The 18275-nt window shown below is 45.2% G+C and overlaps 1 protein-coding gene and 1 long non-coding RNA gene across 4 annotated transcripts in view; one reads left to right on the top strand and one right to left on the bottom strand.

Annotated features, from left to right (window-relative positions):
- Positions 1–216: 216 nt before the first annotated feature.
- Positions 217–18275, bottom strand: part of LOC144113986 (E3 ubiquitin-protein ligase RNF212B-like) — a 57733-nt gene continuing 39674 nt past the window's right edge. Inside the window, exons 7-15 of one of the 3 annotated variants that reach the window (XM_077647410.1) lie at positions 12173–12244; positions 11517–11626; positions 10498–10549; positions 9974–10016; positions 8077–8167; positions 7356–7377; positions 3056–3127; positions 2842–2873; positions 258–644 (exon numbers count right to left, since the gene is read on the bottom strand). In XM_077647410.1, the coding sequence (XP_077503536.1) occupies positions 2855–2873; positions 3056–3127; positions 7356–7377; positions 8077–8167; positions 9974–10016; positions 10498–10549; positions 11517–11626; positions 12173–12244 (481 nt within the window). In that variant the 3' untranslated portion in view covers positions 258–644; positions 2842–2854. Of the gene's footprint in view, positions 2989–3055; positions 3128–7355; positions 7378–8076; positions 8168–9973; positions 10017–10497; positions 10550–11516; positions 11627–12172; positions 12245–18275 lie in introns of all 3 variants that reach the window. The other 2 variants (XM_077647408.1, XM_077647409.1) reach the window with 2 other exon arrangements.
- On the top strand, positions 15243–18205 carry LOC144113984 (uncharacterized). Its single transcript, XR_013310925.1, has 2 exons — positions 15243–15721; positions 16072–18205. It is a non-coding gene; the product is annotated as an uncharacterized LOC144113984 (long non-coding RNA).

The raw sequence follows: 18275 nt of genomic DNA, 5'->3' as shown, positions 1-18275 counted from the left end.
AAAAATTCACAGGGCTTCTTTAAAGCTTTCTGAAGTCATTCTGTGTTTCTTATTGAGTGAGGTGAGATGTGAAAATTGTGTTCCTCTCATTTTGCATTCTCCGCACAACTTTCTTGTAAAATTCACTTTGCGAGGAAGTTATTACACTATGTTCAGTTGTTTGTGTTGGTGCTGCTCCCACAAGCTGGGTTTCGGAGTCTGCAGGGCACTTTTCTTGAGATAAAGTGAAGCTTTGTTTTATTAGGTACACAACAGGGGAGGCACAGTTTGCCATCTTGTTAAAGAACAACGCTATTTCAATAACAGCTTTAAACTAACTTTTAACTGGAACAAAAACTTCAACATTTAATTAGAACTTTAACAGCTAGCTACACTATGTAGCAGTTATTGCTGTGTTCTAATCTTGGAAGCTGATGCATGCACACAGCTGTTGAGGTATACTTTGCCATCTTGTTAAAGAAACACACTACTTAAAAAAGAACTTTAAACTAACTTGTAACTGGAACAAGACTTTAAATTTAACAAGAACTTTTAACAGCTAGCTATAATAATATGTTGCAGTTCTCATTGTGTTCTAACTCCTGGAAGGTGAAGCTTTCCCAGAGCTCTTGTGGTCTTCTGAGAAGCACCTGCTCACTGGGAACCTGAAAAAAATCAGACCAGCATCGTGAGCTCATAACTGCTACCACTAGCAGTTTCTCACTGAATTCTGGAGGTTCAGCGAAGCACTAAGTTGGGCTGGTTGGCACATGGCAATAGGTAAAGGGATGAGACATAATAAATGGCAAGAGACACAAACGAAGTACTGAGATATTTTTGGAGGTACTCACTCAACTGCTTGTTTTATGGCCTGTCCCATATGGTGTTTTCAGTAGCTATCAAGAAACTGAAAATTCAATTAGCTGACCTTGTGTCGCAGCATTATGCACCCTGCTTTGTACACAGTTCTCATATTTGTAGGTATCAGTGAAGTGCAGCAATTTTGGTGATGCCTAGGAAGCTCTTTGGACCCAACTGTTTAAAACAGTCTCGCTGTTCTGAAGCTGTTTCAGTAATGCCTAGCCCCTCACTAGATCTTGCTCCCTGAATTTAACAGGGGCGTATGAGTCACCGTAGCTGAGTTGTTAGCTACCGGCAGAATTAGCCTTCCAATTATTCTGCCAGCAATTTCTCCACCATAGTCACACTTAAATATTCATTGCAACAAAAATATTGGAGCAGATTTGTGATCTAGAGCTGCTACGCCACCACGTACACAAACTCATGCAATAGTCATCAATCGGTGCTTTCACTATTTTGAATCGAGATCAGTGTGTTGAAGGAATTTAGCAATTTGTGGTATACAGTCCACACATACTCTGGGTATAGTCCGCAGGGCTCAATTTCGGCTGCAAAAATATTTTTTATTATGATCGCACCTTGTATATAGAATCGCATAGTGTAATTTACAGTATATTGGGTGCTACTGCAAAAAACACTGCTGTATAGTCTGCACCTATTAGTCTGCAAAGTCCCAAGCAACTTTTAAACGTCTAGCATGCAGGTTGTACACCAAAATTTACGGTATGCTAATATTATCGCATTACGGCAGTGAATTGCTGTTTGCATACAGTATCTCACAAAAGGAACTGGCACTTCATGCTGCATGGCTACTGATTACAACCTGGCCTGTCTGTCACATTAGGACAATACGCCTTTCTAGTACATATGCGCTGGTTTACATGAGATACAGTATAGTAGAAACCTAATGCGATATGATCGCTGACGTCATATCCACGACAATGTGACCACGTCGAGAATATCAAGCGAAGTTTTGAGTGGTACATTGTGTTGACATTGCCTTGGAGCAAATGGAGCTGTCTGCTTCCATTAGCAGAAAATCATGACAAATATTGGAATACTCAAGGTGCCACTATCATGTTACTTGCAGTGGAGGAACTTCTGCGCCAAACTTCGCCAGCATGTTGTATTGATTTTTCCACATTTTGTTATTGTTCACAATTAATAAAAATTACACAGTCTTCAGCAAAATCGTTTTTCCATTTGTTTATTTCTGGCTATCCTTTTTTATTAGGAAATAGCATTTTAACGAGAGCAGTTGGGAATAGGGTTTTTCATTTTTTTGCTTTACTGTGGTCACAGTGAACACTGAACTTGCCAAATAAACCTGAAGTTTATCAATCCCCTTTTTTATGTCCTGCAAGAACTGAAATTTTGGTGCGAACCATTTTTTTCTGCTATAAAATGCCATTTTCTCTGATAGAAAACCTAAAAACTTCTGCTAAAATTTCAAATTTCTTTTACTGCAAAACCTGTACAAAAGCTGCTATCAGAATCTTATCGTCAGTTCCATACGCACTGTACTTCCATACATTGCTGGATGAATGAATCTAGAAATGGGAGATGTGCCCAAAAAACATTCTCTGCACACCTGTTTCTTGTCTGCACTTTACTGTCAGAGAGTCTAGCTGTGGTAATGGCCAGAACAACGTTTAAGCAAATGGCGATTAGATTTAACTGAACGGTCACTTCTACAACTTATTTCTCAAAGTTCTTGAGAACGACGATGCTTGCCCAAGAGAATCATGCACTTAAATAATGCTGGCACACTGTGATGAAAGAGAAATCAATACCATTCATACATACTGCAGGTACCTAATGTGAAAACTAGAACCCTCTTCACAAGAATTAAAAGCAAGCTTTAAAAGCATGGTTGTTGGAAGGTCACTGCAACTTTAACATTTAAGTGCTCTTTGCTTGGATTTTTGATTGGGCATGCAGTTGTGTAAATGTGCGCCACATTATTATTTGATGCTTTTCCTAAAGAACAAGTGGACTCACCCTTACCGCTGAATTAAAACATGTCTTCGAATCTGTGAACAAAGCATGTTTCTTTTAACATAATCACCATACTGCTACAAGCAGAGATTACTGTGCATACCACCTCTGCGGTCAATTGATGCTGTTGATAGAATGCTAGCACTGTACCTGAAACATGAGCAAGAAAGACATCCATTATTTATTACTTTTGGATCCATAATTTATATGCACTCACCTTGAATGAGAATCAGTGTTTTGTGTCCAGAAGCGGATGCTGCTCAGTGATGAATCGGAGCCTGGAAGTGACCTGAGGACATTCATCAAGAGCAGTTGGTATTGAAATGAGTGCAGTCATTTAGATGCTTGGCTTTTTTAACCCCCACCCTGACCATATTGGACTAACATCTCTAAGTCCCAGGAGTCACAAGGCTACGTCAACACTGCACAAAGCATAGTATCTGAAAAGCAGCCAGTAGTTCATGCAGTGGGTGGTGGGAAGAAGACTGGCACTTCAGAGTCAGTCAAGGCCCCAAGGGCTAAATGCTCTACAAATGTGTGTTAACCAGAGGTTGAAGGGTACGATAGAAGTGTTGCTATGCTTTATAAGTTCATTTCACACCAAAAAAGTTAATGCACGTGAGTGTATTGTACAACACGCCACCCATTACAGATGGTCTGTAAGCCTAGCAATAGACCTGCCGCGGTGGCTTAGTGGTTGGGGCACTCGCCTGCTGAGCCGGAAGACCCGCGTTCAATGAGAAGCGCGGCGGCCGCGTTTTGACGAAGGCGAAACACAAAATGCGCCTAGGAGCTGTGCGATGTCAGCGCACATTAAAGAGCCCCAGGTGGTTGAAATTAATCCGTTGCACTTCACTACGGCATCCCCCATAGCCCATATGTTGTTTCGGGATGTTAAATAAACACCACAATTTACAATTTATATACGCTTGGCTGCTGAGCCCAAGTTGACAGACTGAATACCAGCCGAGGGGGCTCATTTGGATGGAGGCAAAGTCCAAAAAAAAAAAAGGCCTGCTGTGCGTTGTCGGCACGCGTTAAAGAACCCCCGGTGAACCCGCATCCCTCAACCAAGGCGTCCCCAATATATTCCTGATGTGGGGTACTATACATGCCTCCTTTGGGCACGGAGCAAAACCCAAGGCACTCAGTGACCCAAGGAACAGCTTCAACACCAGGTAGGAGAACGGTGGAAATCGCAGGGCGGCAGACAACTGGAAGCGAGGCCAAGGTGGCAAATGTATTGTGGCCAACGTGGTCAGGCGCTATCTACATGGAGTTGCATATAGAACTATTTCCGCGGAGCAAATGCAACAAAGGTTGATGGTCTGCTCATATGAATGAAGCGTATCCGCGCCAGTCGGGAGGCCTCCTTGGGTCAGCTGGCCGCAAAAATTCGGTGCACCACTCTGATCCAGAAATGAAGCAGCAGTTAGAACAATGAAAACGTTCTACAGAAGTGGAAATGTTCTGCAGGGAAATGTCATAGCCTCCGCCTTATCGGACTTTGAGGAAATTCTGATGGTTGATTACCTCCAAAAGCTCCGCAAATCAATGCCCAGTACTATTCGAACTTTCTGGAAGCACCGAAACCTGTCAATATTTTGAGGAAACACTCTGAAAAAGCTAGAACTTGGGTAATTTTTTAGCTGGACAACACGCTCTTCGACGCAGGACCCCATTTGCTTGAAGAAATGCACTGTTACCGACCCCACCTTAATCACCCGACCTTGCTTTTCTAAGAGGACAGCATTTTCCCACTGACAATGCAGTCATAACTGCTGCTGACAACTAATGTCGCCTCCGAACCTCAGATACATTAGGAATGGAATCCGTGCGACCGTTATAAGTGGCTAGTCAGTCGAGCCCAGTTCAAACAAACCTGAGGGTAGCGCGGTTTTCTATCATTTATATCCGAAGTTCATAGTAAGTGGACCTGTGATAAAAAAACTTGGGGGACTTCTTAACTACATTCTTAAAAAAGAAAATGTGATAGCATTTAGGTTGCTTGCTACATGCTGTCTACAATGAGTGTCTAATGTTCTTGTGATTTTCACGCCGAAACTTCTGTTGGAACAGGTTCCATTGCTCTTATATGGTATGCATAACTCACCACCTTTTTTAATGTTCGAGTACCTTCCATTGAATTATCAAATGGGGTTATACCAATCCAACAAGTCCGTCAAACAATTCCCACTAATCCACGCTAATTCATTTTCTTGGGTCAACCTACTTGCAAATTTCTGCGGTCCTTTGGAATTTTTGGCGGTGGGCCAACTTCCAAAATCTGGGGGGCTACCTGCCAAGAGGGGCAGGTGACGATGACATCACAAAGTCACGTGACCTCTGCCGACCAACTGGAAAATTCTGTATCACTGAAATGCTACAGCTATGCGACTTTTATATTTTTGACGGAGGTTAATAAATTGCTATCAATGCCTTTTTTTTTTTTAGCGTTTGTGAAACATCACAAATGGGATTTGGAAAACTTAGACGACGTTTAACCTACCATTAAGAGTATAATGTGATAGCATTAGCAATCTCTATCGCTCAAGTACTCCTTCTCTTGCACAGATTCATAGACCGCGGAGTGTCCTCATACCACTAATGACATGGTGGTGTAGCGGTTGAACAATGCGCCAACGCCCCAGCAGGTTGCTGTTTCAAAGATGGCCACCGGTGGGACTTATAAGACCCAGGTTGCTCTAGTTGAGCTCCCGTAAGGCTCATTTTTACATATAAAGTTTTCGGGAGGGTATCTACCTCTTGACCAATGAACTGATTCCCAGTGCCACAGTGGGCAGGTGGCAACTGCATTGAAATTTAAAAACAACGGCTGACGGTTTAGCATTGCTAAGCACAAAATGTTTTGCGAAAGCCCGTTTTGCAGGCAGACACCACTGCCACATACCTAAAAGCGCGATTGAGGTGTCCATTGACCCAGGGAGCCAGCTTTCTCGGCTAGTTACGCGAACTGAAGGGGTTGCTTTGCCTGCATGCCTTTGTAAGGGCATATATTTTCGCACGATGCACCCAAACTTTGTCCAGCCACAGCGCCAAAGGTAATCGCATTTTCAAAATTCTAAAAACAGATAAGGCTATTACTAACAACCGGCTACAAATCTTTGATTGGAACTAGGTGCTTAACTGTATTAGTTAAAAGTTAATCTCTAAAAATTAGTTAACCAGCTTACTACTAAAGACGATTATCCAGTGTTCTGGTACCTGCCAACACTGATAATAGTATGCCGCAAAAGCCATATTTTTACCCCAAAAAGCCTATTTTTGAAAATTTTCGAAACCATACAGTGATACAGCAGGTTATATATATATATATATATATATATATATATATATATATATATATATATATACATTTTGCTACAGGTGACGACAGCAAATAAACCAGTGCCATATCTCAGTAGATGGGAGAGGGCAAGAGTTGTGAGGCAACACTTTCGAGATCACGCATCAAGGCAGGATTTGCATAATCTGCCTGCGCCCTACCTCATCACCCAATCTTGGAAGCAATGTATGAAGATGATGATGATGATGAATTTTTATGGCACAAGGGCATCTGTGGCCAAAGAGCACCATAGCAGAAGGTTTTTCTATTGCTCAAGGTGGGGTCAAAGACCCATATCCCAAGCATTTCACTCCAAATAACCCAAGCACCAGGCAGGGGAAAGCTTGTACCCATTGTATCATCGGTGGGTTCCCGGCAGCACTGGGGATCGAACCCCGTACCTCCCACATGCGAGGTGGATGCCCTAATGACTAGGCCACCGCAGCGGTCCATGTATGGGTGTTTTGGACGCTGCCATAAGAAACGACCACGTCGTGCCGCTGCACCACACTTCCTGAGCAGTGCGATCATGGCAGCATGCTGTGCGGGGTCAAAGAATAGGCCCTGTTTTTGAAACAGTCATTGAATAAAACCACGCCGAGCGTTACTGGCAATAGTTCGAAAGCAATTCGAAAACATGAGAACTTATTCGATTCGTTTCGAATAAAGATGAAAGCGCACTATTTTAATCATTCAGCGAATCGAATAGGAGGATATTCGATTCGCTGTTCGATGGTTTTGAATATTTGCATACCCTTACGCTTCGAATACTGTCAATGGTGTACCTACACTAAAGAAGAATTATTTTAGTAGCAAGGATAGGAACAACTTTAGTAAGACTTAAGCATAATTCTTGCATTATTCTAGCACATTGCTTAACTTGCCTTTTTGTCTCATAAAAAATAAAATATATGCATGAAGGGGGCGGGGGCATAGTGGCAGTTTCAACTGGAAGTTGCGAATCATCAAAAAGGAGTGGCCCCACAGAAATGAGACGTCCATTAAAGTGCTGGGAGTATTCTCTTGAAGTTGGCACACGTGGCACTAGCCACGCGTGATTGATTAGAAAATTTTTCTATTATGCTATTAAAAAGTGCAGCAACATTTTCATCTTGCGCACGTTGTTAATAATAGCTTCGCCCATATCTTGGAAAGTCGTAAGCCTTCTCACCTGCGCTCTCTCGTAGAACTCCCTAGAAAGGAGAGAGGGAGAAAAAGTGTAAAGCCAAGTAATGCTAAATTGCAGTTCAGCATCATTGTCGTGCTGCAAAAATCGTTGCGCTGAAGGTGTGCCAAAAGAGACCTCCCTAGCTTTGTTTTGAATTGCATTTCAGTCCCAGTGACCAAGCTACAGGCGACGTTTGCTGCTGGATGTTCACTTCGAAATGAACTAGGTAATCAACAAATCACACAACAAATATTCGCTGTCTTATACTTTGTTCGTGGGAGAACCGTATACGTGTGTGAGCACTATCAGGCAGGAATCAAGCGGGAACACTGGCTGCGAAGATATCTCACCTTTCTACGTTCAGCTCGCAACCAGCGTGGTTGGTGTTTCTACATAAAATTTCCTCAAAGGTGTACGTTCCGCAGCCAAGCATGCATCACTTTTATGGTGCACGCATATGAGGAATGACGCATGAGAGTGGTCGCGTCTGAATCCGGCCCAGTATAGCAACTCTGAAGGTTCGTGTGTGCCGTGTACTGAGCAATGTCTTCGTCCTCCCACTGGCGACTTTGTTGACATTTTTTTGTTATTCCTCTAGGAGGCAGCGCAAAATTTACAGCGGCCTGGCGTTAACCATGCTGTCTTCAACTACCCGTTAGCTTTTTCAGCCGCTACAGGACACCCTGTGGCTGCAGGGAAGCTGGTGGTGGGCGAGATTGCTTACCGAAGGCCAGCGTGGCTTGGGCCACGCCCATGCGGCTGGCAGGCTGGTCATCATGGGCGTAGGTGCGGTGACCCCTCTGCTGGGATAGGTCCTGCGGTATTCGCGTCAAGACTGTCAATCGCGTGAGCACACGTTTGTCCGCGACGCATTTCAGGCATATTAGCCAACGCGCGCTAGGTAAGACCCATGCGGCGAATAATGGTAGAATATCTCGTGGAAAAATGCTACGCAGCCTGGCAGTGAATGAGAGCCTGCAAATTCCACGCAGATAGATGGCGCCAGTGGTACAGCTGGGTGCCATCAACAAAACGGGTGGCCATAGAACATGGAGGGCTTCAAGTTGAGAAACAACATTTTGTGCGTTCGCTTCAGAACCAAGCCAGCGTCATATGCAAGGTGGTATGCACCTTACAGCACTGAAACATGCGAATACACGAAGTAACACCATTTTACAGTGTGCGGATCAAAAATCCCACAGCAGTAATATACTGTTTATTTTGTGTGGTAAGCGCGTTACGTATTGGAAGTAGTCCCACGACCGCCAGTCAAGAAGCGACATTGGTATTTTTCATGAGGGAATAAATTACGCAGACCGATTTCTTTGAGGTATAGTTGAAGAGAAGAGGCTTAAACACCCTTTCTTTGACTGCTTGGTGGAAGTGGTAGCGTTTAACCATTTCCACTGGCTTTTAGAAATCGTAGAGCGCGGGAGAAACTATCAAGAGAGCTCCGGGAAAACTGTCAATGCGCAGTGTTATGCATCCAGTAAAGATTGCACGCCTGAGAATATGAGGTCTATACACAAAGTATCGAACCGAATTGGATATCTGTGCAGCCTGCGGCTGGCTTTCACTTCAGTCGCCCGTCTGCTACAGGGGATCCCCGCTGTGCAATAAGATGAGTCGTTTTGGTTGGCTTGATCGGTAGCCGGGTCCCTTGGAATGGGGTGGTGTGCAGTGATGGCGTCGCATTAAGGAGTGGTGGAGCTGTTCGATACCGGCTCAGTTATACGCACTCAAACTGTGGCTCAGTTGTCCACTTGGAGCTCGTTCAAGCAGACATCCTCCCTGCTGCTTTGCGTTAGAGAGACCTGCGCCGTCTGCGGAACTTGGAAGATATTCGCATCGTATTTGTGACATAACCTGCTCCCGAGTACGTTGTATGCACTGGGCTACAGCCGATGCTGCTCTGACCAGTACGCTCAACCTCCGATGCTATGGATCAAGTTTATCAGCACTTTTGGATATGGAGCTAGTATAGGAGACTTTGTGAGCTGCCCTGGTTTTGGTGGCAACCAGTTCGCCTAGAAATGTGACAGTGGATTTCGAAAGGTCGGAACCTTTTTGATGAGAGCTCGCGGCAGCAGCACGAGGTTCGCATTACTTTCTAGTAGTACTGGCGAAAGGCATGCCAAGGGGCGCGAGGCAAAACAAATGAACAGCGAGGTGCCCACCTGTTCGAGAGTTTATGCACAACGTTGAGTCGGTATTGGTGCAAAACGTTTAGCCGTTGAAGGACTAGCTTAGTGTGGATATGTTTACTATCAACGTGCTACTGGTCGTAATATGCCATAAACAAAAGCTCCTGCGTCCATCTGCTAACCACTGGGAGTACTTTTTAGGTAGGCCAGAGAGTCCTCATGAATTGAGGAGGGACACTCTTCGGCGCGGATGGAGGGTCGAGAATTTTGCTGGTTCTGATAATAAGAGCTGGCTGCTCCTTAGTTGGGACAACGTGTGCAGATAGCCACAAGGTGCACGCCAGGAGGCTGTAGTTTTATTAAACACACGACACAGCAACGAAGGCATACGGAGGCTCACGAAAAATGCCAACACATGTGGATTGAGTTGAACGTTCCACACCGTGCAGTACCTTATCGGAGTCACTATGAACTCACCGTGCTGGCCATCATGGCGGTGGTACGTCTGCTCGGCGTGTAACTGCATGAGAAGAGAGTTCGGGAGTCACCAACCCGCTCCAGGCCATGAGTGAGTGAGTGAGTGAAGGAGGGAGGGAGGGAGGGACGGACAGAGACAGACAGCTTCACAAAGCAGTACAGGCCCAATGGAAATAGCTCGTAGAACCCAGTGCAGATGCCTGAGTTCTCTCCTGCTTCAATTTGCAGCAGCAGTCTGCGGTAGGTAGAGTTTTGGAGAACGGAATTATTGCTTCGCAGAGGCGAAGTCTGCGGCCTGTCGCAGTTAATAAGGCTAAAAAGACTGCCTGGCAGCAGACGGACAGGCTTCGCAGCCGCTTTTCGGCACAATGGTTACAAAGCAAGTTTTACAACAACTGGAATGACTGAGTTATTCGAAGGTACTGCGTCATCGAATCGTGGCCACGGTTTAGAAGACGTTTGCTGCGAGGCAGTGAAGTTTTCTAGACAAGGTGAGCACAGTAGGGAGGTAGCAGTGAATTTACCCGATGGCGCCGCCGGAGAAATTCTGCATCCCCAGAGTGCGTTGTCCAAAATCTGCGAAATGTAACAGAATAATAACAAGGGCAAGGTCAGCAAAAAGACGAGTGCACCGCACAGTTCGGCTGCTTTGAGACCGCTGTCTGTTAGGTCTCTACGATATGTGAATAGCAATGGCCAGACGGCAGACGAGTTCTGCTCCAGAATTGCGCGCGGTTACAGTCCACAGCAGCGACGCATTCGTGCCTAAAATGCCCAGAAGGTCACGGAGGATCAAGCCACCTGCTTCTCTGAAGGGGACCCCCATATGCTGGAGATCGCAGCTCTCAAGCCGCTTGCCGCCAGCTTGAGGCCATCCGAATCAGTGTATCGCTCACGAGACTAAAGCGGAGGGCTCAAGTCTTGCGTGGCCCGTAGAAATAGCATACGTTATTTTCGAATGCTAGAAACTTTGGCAATGCGGGCTGAGGACTGCACACATGCACGAGCACAAAGGGCATGACGAGTTTCAATGTCAGCTCCTATTTAAAATACCCAGTGAACTGGGGTGGCAGGACACAAAGCTCGATGGAACGTTGGTGGTCGGCATGTTGAATTCGCTACAGCAGAGATTTCTAGTGCAAGACCATGCACGGCCGATCACTTGCTGCAGTATATGTCGCGCCGCCAGTTAAGTTCAAGCATGGGACAGACCACGATCGATGCCTCGAAACGTGGACTTGGTAGCGGGAAGCGAGCTGTGCTTCTTCGTTCAGTGAGTCATGTTAGGGCACTGTTTTATTTTCTGCTGGGGACTCCAGCGCTGTCACACCACGCACGGAGCCGTCCCTGAACTGGAGGACCCTCCTGAAGACGTCCTGAACGCAGGGTGTCTGTTGATAAATTCACCCATCCATATTTACCTGCGAGCTAACTCTCAAAGGGTCACTCCGAGGGGGGAATTTAGGTTGGGGGGTGTAGAAAATGTGGCTTCAGCATGCTTTTCCTTCGCAAAATCTCTCGCTTGGGGGAATGCCTTCCTCACCTTCCATGCGTGCCACCGGTGGCGCCGCGGTGGGTTGCTCGAAGGCAGGCGGGATTGGGTAGTCGGGTTGAGCCAGGAAGGTCGGCGACTCGCTGATGTTGATGCCAGGGCTGCACAGTGCGAATGTTGTGTCTGCGCTCAGCATTGTCTGCAATATCAATGCGGAACTGTCGAGTGCAAAACTGGTTTATGTTGGGCTCATGTATCCAAGATATTTCCTGCGTATATTCATAACTCTGCATATTAGTGCATAGTTTCTTCCAGCGTGCTGTGGTGCGATCAATTCCCCAAAGAAACCGTAAAATACGTTCCTTGTTTCTGCTATCTGGCAAGTGAACACTCTTTGCACGAATCCCTCTTAGTTTTCAGTGGAGGTATTATATCACAAATTGCGCACCACTTTTTTGAGCATCTAATACAAGAAAATCGCTGCCTCAAAAGTCCCAGTGCAATGCTCCGGACGCTAATCGCGTAACTGCAAGTCGAGGACCTCGAGGTCGATTAGTTGAGTTGTGCCAACCGATGCTTCGATCTGCATGCATTTTATTATTGCAGCCATGGCATGCTGCTCACAAGGCAAAGCGCAAGGAGGGAGGAGTTGCACGCGCTTGACTTCGCATCACGTTCGCGCGGAAAAGAATGGAGGAGAAGATTGCCTCTGTTGGTCTTTCAGCTCCTTGACCTCACTCTTGAGCGCCGCCACCTCCTTGCGCAGTCTCTCGTTTTCCCTGGGATACAGAGAGAAAGGGAGATTTAATTTGTCGGGCACCGCAGACTACAAAATGCAACTTGTTTTGTGTACCAACTTTACGTGTGTAAAAAAATGAATAGAGCACACATTTTTTGTTCGAAACCCCAGGTCTTTTTGTTTTCGTACATTTTCCGTTCCTTCATGCGCGACAAGCTCCCGCGGCTATGCGACATAGGCTGGTTGAGTGAGCCATCACTCTCCGGAGCTGCGAGGTTCACTTGTGAGCGCAAGACTAAAGCATACTTGTGGAAGCCATCCTATTCGCACAGAAAAATATGTGACGAGTTTATTAATTAAACTCGACGACTTGACGTTTCACACTCATCAGGTATTTTAACGCAATAGGGCCAAGGAGCTCGAGTCGCAGAAGAGCCGATGTTAGTGCTGTAACACGAAACCCGACAATATCCAAATTAAAAACTCTGTGGAGATACGGAGAATCGAACTAAGGTCCATCAGATTGGAAGGGCAGCACGCGCAGAACAAGCTACGAAGGCGCTTTTTTTTGTCTTTATCGACCGTTTTGACAGTTTACAACACATCACAATCGTTTGCGATAAATACGTCGTCAAACCGGTTACATTCAGCGATCACTGTTGTACCATATTCACCATGGGAAAGAACGTGACATCTCAAGCGAAATTCAGTTGGGACTTGTGGAAGCTCAATGCAAAATTATTAAAGGATGATACGTTTCTTTTAGAAACAAAGAACGTGCTAGAAAAAGTTTGGTTGACTTTTAAGAAAAGATGGGCAGAAAATTGGGGCGAATTTAAAGTTAGCGTCAAAATGAGGGCTATCGAAAGGTCCGAACAAATCAAACACGCTGAAAAAGCTGTACAAAAGAACCTAAAACAGATACTGAAAGAATTAATTATTGAGGAAAATAGAGCTCCGGGACTATATACTGCGATTATCAGCGAAGTGAAAGCAAAGCTTGAGGTTATCGGTGTGATAAGGTTTCAGGGAGCTGAAATCTGTGCACGAACAGATCACTTGCTGGCAGATGATATATGCCCTGTAGGCGGAATTTGACGACAGAAAAAGATACGCTAGAAGGAAAGATATCGCAGAAATCGAGAACACAGGTACTCTGACGGACGATCCGAAGGTGATAAGGGAGGCTTTCAGTCAGTATTATCGTGATTTGTTCGCTTCCAAATCAGCGGATGTACCGGCCTTTCAGGTTGAATTTTTAAGTTTATTGCCCCGACTGACCAATGAAGACAGTGATAGCCTGTCTCCGACTTATCAACAGTGGAATTGGAATATGCTATTGTGCTCCACTTGGGGAAGTCGCCAGGTCCTTACGGGATAACAGCGGAATTTTATAAGGCGTTCAAACGTGAAACTGCTCTCTTACAACGCGTTTATGAAGAGTCATTTAGAATAGGCATTTTACCACCGTTGTTTTCCCGTGCACATACAGTACCTATACCGAAAACTGACAATCTTGCTAAGCTTAAGCAAGTAACTGGTTATAACGCTTACTAATGTTGATTATCAAATTCTTCTGGAAGTATTAGCCACACGTTTACAATCAGTTATGGACATCTTGGTAGCCCCCCACCAGACGTGTGAAATTCAAGGGCGGACCATCTTCACGAATGTTCATGTCATTCGCAGTATAGGGGAATACTGTGACGCTGACTTTAGGCGAGTCGCAATGTTGGAAATTGATTTAGAGAAGGCCTTTGACCGTATATGCCATGACATTGTGTTTAAAATCCTCGAACATGTCTGTGTTGGAGAAGTAATTTATAAGGGGTTAAAATGGCTAATAGTAACTGTACCACGAATGTGGTTGTTAATCGAGAGCTCATAGAAAGAATTGCCGTGACAGCATCCGTGCGGCAAGGCTGCCCATATTCACCGTTACATTTCGCTCTGTACCTATAGAGGCTTGCCGGAATGTAATAAATAACAGCCCTATTCGTGGTTTTGAACTGGAAGCATATGAATTTAAAGTATTGGCTTATGCCGATGATGTGGCAATTTTTTGTAGTGACCACAGCAGCATAGAACATGCGATGTCTGTTATTCGCAGGCTTTGTGATGTAACCAATAGTGTTGCTAATCTGGACAAATGTGCGGGCCTTTGGCATGGGAACTGGACATCAGCGCATTTGACACATGCAAGTGTAAAATGGTCACATGTCCCTTCCAAATACCTAAGTGTTCCTCTTGACAAGTATTGAGATAACGATGACTTTTGGAATGACAAGATTCAAGAACAGTCCACACAGTACACAGAAATGGTCGGGAAAGGAACCGCATATATTCGAGTGCGCAAACATATGTCATGTATACCTGGTTTCAAAAGTGTGCTATTTGTTGCAGGTCCTTTGGTTCTCTCGACTTAGCATTCAAAAGTTTCATCGTCTCTTCGTAGTTTTTTTTTGGCAGTCCTCATGGGAGAGGACGAAACGTGATAATTTATTTCTGCGTTTGAGAAAACAGGGCCTTTCCTTGCCGCACTTGTAGCTGAGGCAAGTGCACATGGTGTCAAGATTTATGTTTCTTCAAGATCGACGCGACCCTTTCCTGCGGACTTTTATTCAAGTGAGGATTTTTTCGGCTTTGCCAAGCTATATTATTTCAACTGTAGACTGGACGCGATACAGTGCAAGTAGTTTTTGAAAGAGGTAATCTTTGCTTTCCGGTTTCTAAATGCTCGCTTCAGTTTGGAATACCTTTCAAATGTCACGCGTAAGAAATTGCTAAAACATTTACTTGACCCTGTCTTCCCCAAGCCAATGTATTGATCTTTGTATATTGGAGGCCAAGGAGGAAATGTTTTAAAAAAGAGTACGGAAAATGGTGGTGCCAGCGTGTGCGAAGACGTTTTTCTTCAAGTTGCACACTGGTACGTTGCCAGTTAAAACATAGAAGGAGAAGAAGGGCTTGTTTTTACCGCCGGATGCTGACTGCTTGTTGTGTCAAAAACCAGAGTCAATAGATGCCTTGCACGTGTCGTCACTTCCGGCCACATCAACAGCTAGCGGCCATGCTGCCGAACCATTCGCTTCGTCCGCGCGCGTGCGTCCGCTCCGTAGACCCGTGACACCGGACCGCTCCCGAGACGCTTTGAATTGTTCTTACATATTCGGACGCGATGCCTCCTCCTCAGAGGAATGAGCCGTTCAGTGCGAGTTATTTCTCTGAACTTGTTGGATCTGCGCGCGTACGCTATGAAGGAAAAGTGCAAATGTGCGACGGTAGGGACCCGTACACGCTGAGGCTGGGTGTTGATACAACGATGGACGCTGATGTGTTACCTGCAGTGACTCACGGGAATATCGCGAACTATTTAGTGTACTCCTCTAGCTTTGTTACATTAGAAGAAATGAAAGCATGTAAATCATTAGAGGCGCATAACTATTTCACCAGCGGGTAGGTGAGAAGCCTATCTGCGGTGCGCCTACAAGACGAGAAGGTGCTTCTGCTCGCAGAGGTAAGCTCAAGGAACCTTTCTGGCATGTTTCACAGTGAGCATACGCAAAAAAATGACCATTGGAATTTATGCAAATGAAAAATAAACCGTGCTTCTGCCTGTGGCGGCAGCGCTTAGTGACAGGAAAATTTCAGACGTCTGCGTAGGGAAATTTGCGGAGCATGGCGATTAGTAGAAGTTTCACTGGAAAAAATGCAGTGATGAAGAAGATAAACTATGCCTCTCCGCTTACAATGCTGGAGCACTGAAAATTTGTTCTGTCCGAGACCACTTTGTCTGGTGTGCATATGCCCATTTTGTGCAAACAAAAAATGTGCACTGTTATGTACAACTTCACAACATTTTCGCAGGTCAACCATTCCCAACGGCTCAGCGACCACCCACTTAAAGCCTGGATCTTATGCAAGACAAATGGCACTGTGCTTGTTGCCCATTGCGCCTGCATGGCAGGTACAGGCGAGACATGCTCGCATGTTGGAGCTTGTCTCTTTGCTGCGGAAACTGCAGTGCGTACCAGGAACTCAGTTTCATGCACCCAGAAAGAAATCATCTGGCTGCCAGCCTATGTTGAAAAGGTGCAGTTTAAACGGCTGAGAGATATCAGCTTCACTTCGTCGAGAGGGCGTAAAGAGCAGATTGATGGCACATGTGCTGAATGTCAGCAGAAGAGGAGGAGGTTGGAAATCCCAGGACCTTCTTCAGAAGAGTTGAACGCACTTTATGATGACATCGGAAAAGATGGTGCAGTGCCAGCGCTTTTTTCTGTGCGTGATGATTGATGTGATGTGTTCCAGGAACCAGTTAAAAAGCCAGCAGCACGCCTAAGAAATCTGTTCACTGACGATGCGTTAGGCGACAGCTACGACGTGCTCGTGAACAAAGCAAGAGAGCTCATGTCTTCTTTAACCATTTCAGAGGGCACTGTAAAGGAAGTAGAGTCATTAACGAAGCAGCAGAGTGACTCTCCACATTGGTTCCTTTACAGAGCGGGAAGAATAACTGCTTCTTTAATGAAGAAAGCATGTCACACTAAAGTAGCAAATCCTAGTGTGTCCCTAATCAAAGAGATTTGCTATCCAGAAGCCCAAACTATGAAAGTGCCAGCTATCATGTGGGGTAGGAATCATGAGAAGGATGCCTTAGCAGCTTATGCAAATAGTGAAGGCACAAAACATGACAATTTCAAATTGTCAAAGTCAGGCCTGCACATCAGCACTAGGTACCCTTTTGCTGGGGCTACACCAGATGCTCTGGTCTCGTGTAGCTGCTGCGGAAAAGGTGTGGCAGAGTTTAAATGCCCATACGTGCTTAGGAATGCAACTGCATTCATTGATGAAAACACGTGCCTGACTGAAGTTAATGGGATCATGCAGCTTCAGAAAAGCCATGCATATTATTATAAAGTGCAGAGACAGATGGCTGTGTGCCAAGTGAAGTATTGTGACTGTAATTTGGGCACGGAGTTTTCACATAGAACGCATCAAGTGGGATGAAGATTTCTGTGAAAACATCTTCTCAATTTCAGAAAGGTTCTTTGTGAATGCAGTGCTCCCTGAACTGTATGCCAAGTATTTCACCAGGCAGAAGGACAGCGTTGGCACAACTGCATTGTGTAAACAGGGGTATTGTTATTGTAATGGACCAGAGACTGGCAAAATGGTTGCTTGTGACAGTGAAGCCTGCGTGTACAAATGGTTCCATTTTTCTTGCGTCGGACTGACCTGAGCACCTAAAACTAAGCAGTGGTACTGCCCACAGTGCAGAGGAGGTGAAGAGAAACAGCGTGCTTAATTTTGGTTTTATTGCATAGGGTAGTGGTGGTAGCAGATGCTTCAGTGTGCTTCAAACTGCGTCCAACTTCTATGCATCTCTACAGCGGATGTTTAGTTCTCCTTTCCTCTGTAATACATATGTGTACTGTTATCATAAAAGCTCAGTGCATTATAACCTGTGCCCAGTTGCACTTCCCATGTGTTGCTTTGTTTGGGAAATACTGTCTGTCTGGGTTTATGGAGCTGTTGATAGCAGATCAGTGCAAGCCTAACCATACCAATACCGTACAACAGTTGCTGTCTATAAGTGTTTTGAAACTGCAGCCAAAACAAGCAAATATGTAGCTTCGTAGCCTTTCACTTCCTTGCATCAAAGAGCTACCCACTGATTCCGCAACTCCATGTACGGTACGAAAAGGGCAGGTATGATACATTAACACATGATGTTTGCTTTAAAATTTGAGCATTGTTCTTGACAGTATAACTTGTCATATCCTAAGCATCCTTTAACATGCACCGAACAGCAAACAGGGTTTTTAGTGCATTAGCCCACTCAACATTCTTGACAGTACAACTCGTCATACCCGAGGTTTTCTTTAACGTGCACTGAACAGCACACGGGCATTTTTTGTGTGTTATCCATGCCAACCACTGGCATCCAACTGTTCAGTTGACCCAAAGTCTGCGTAATAAAAAGCTTTGAAGTCTTGCACGAGCTTGTCTACCACTCTGAGCAGAACCTATTGAACTCATTGAAGTTTTCACATATGAACTGTACACAC

Source organism: Amblyomma americanum, chromosome 1 (genome assembly GCF_052857255.1).
Source record: "Amblyomma americanum isolate KBUSLIRL-KWMA chromosome 1, ASM5285725v1, whole genome shotgun sequence".
NCBI lineage: Eukaryota > Metazoa > Arthropoda > Arachnida > Ixodida > Ixodidae > Amblyomma > Amblyomma americanum.
Note: the sequence above shows the minus strand (reverse complement) of the source record. Positions and strands in the feature narration are given on the sequence as shown.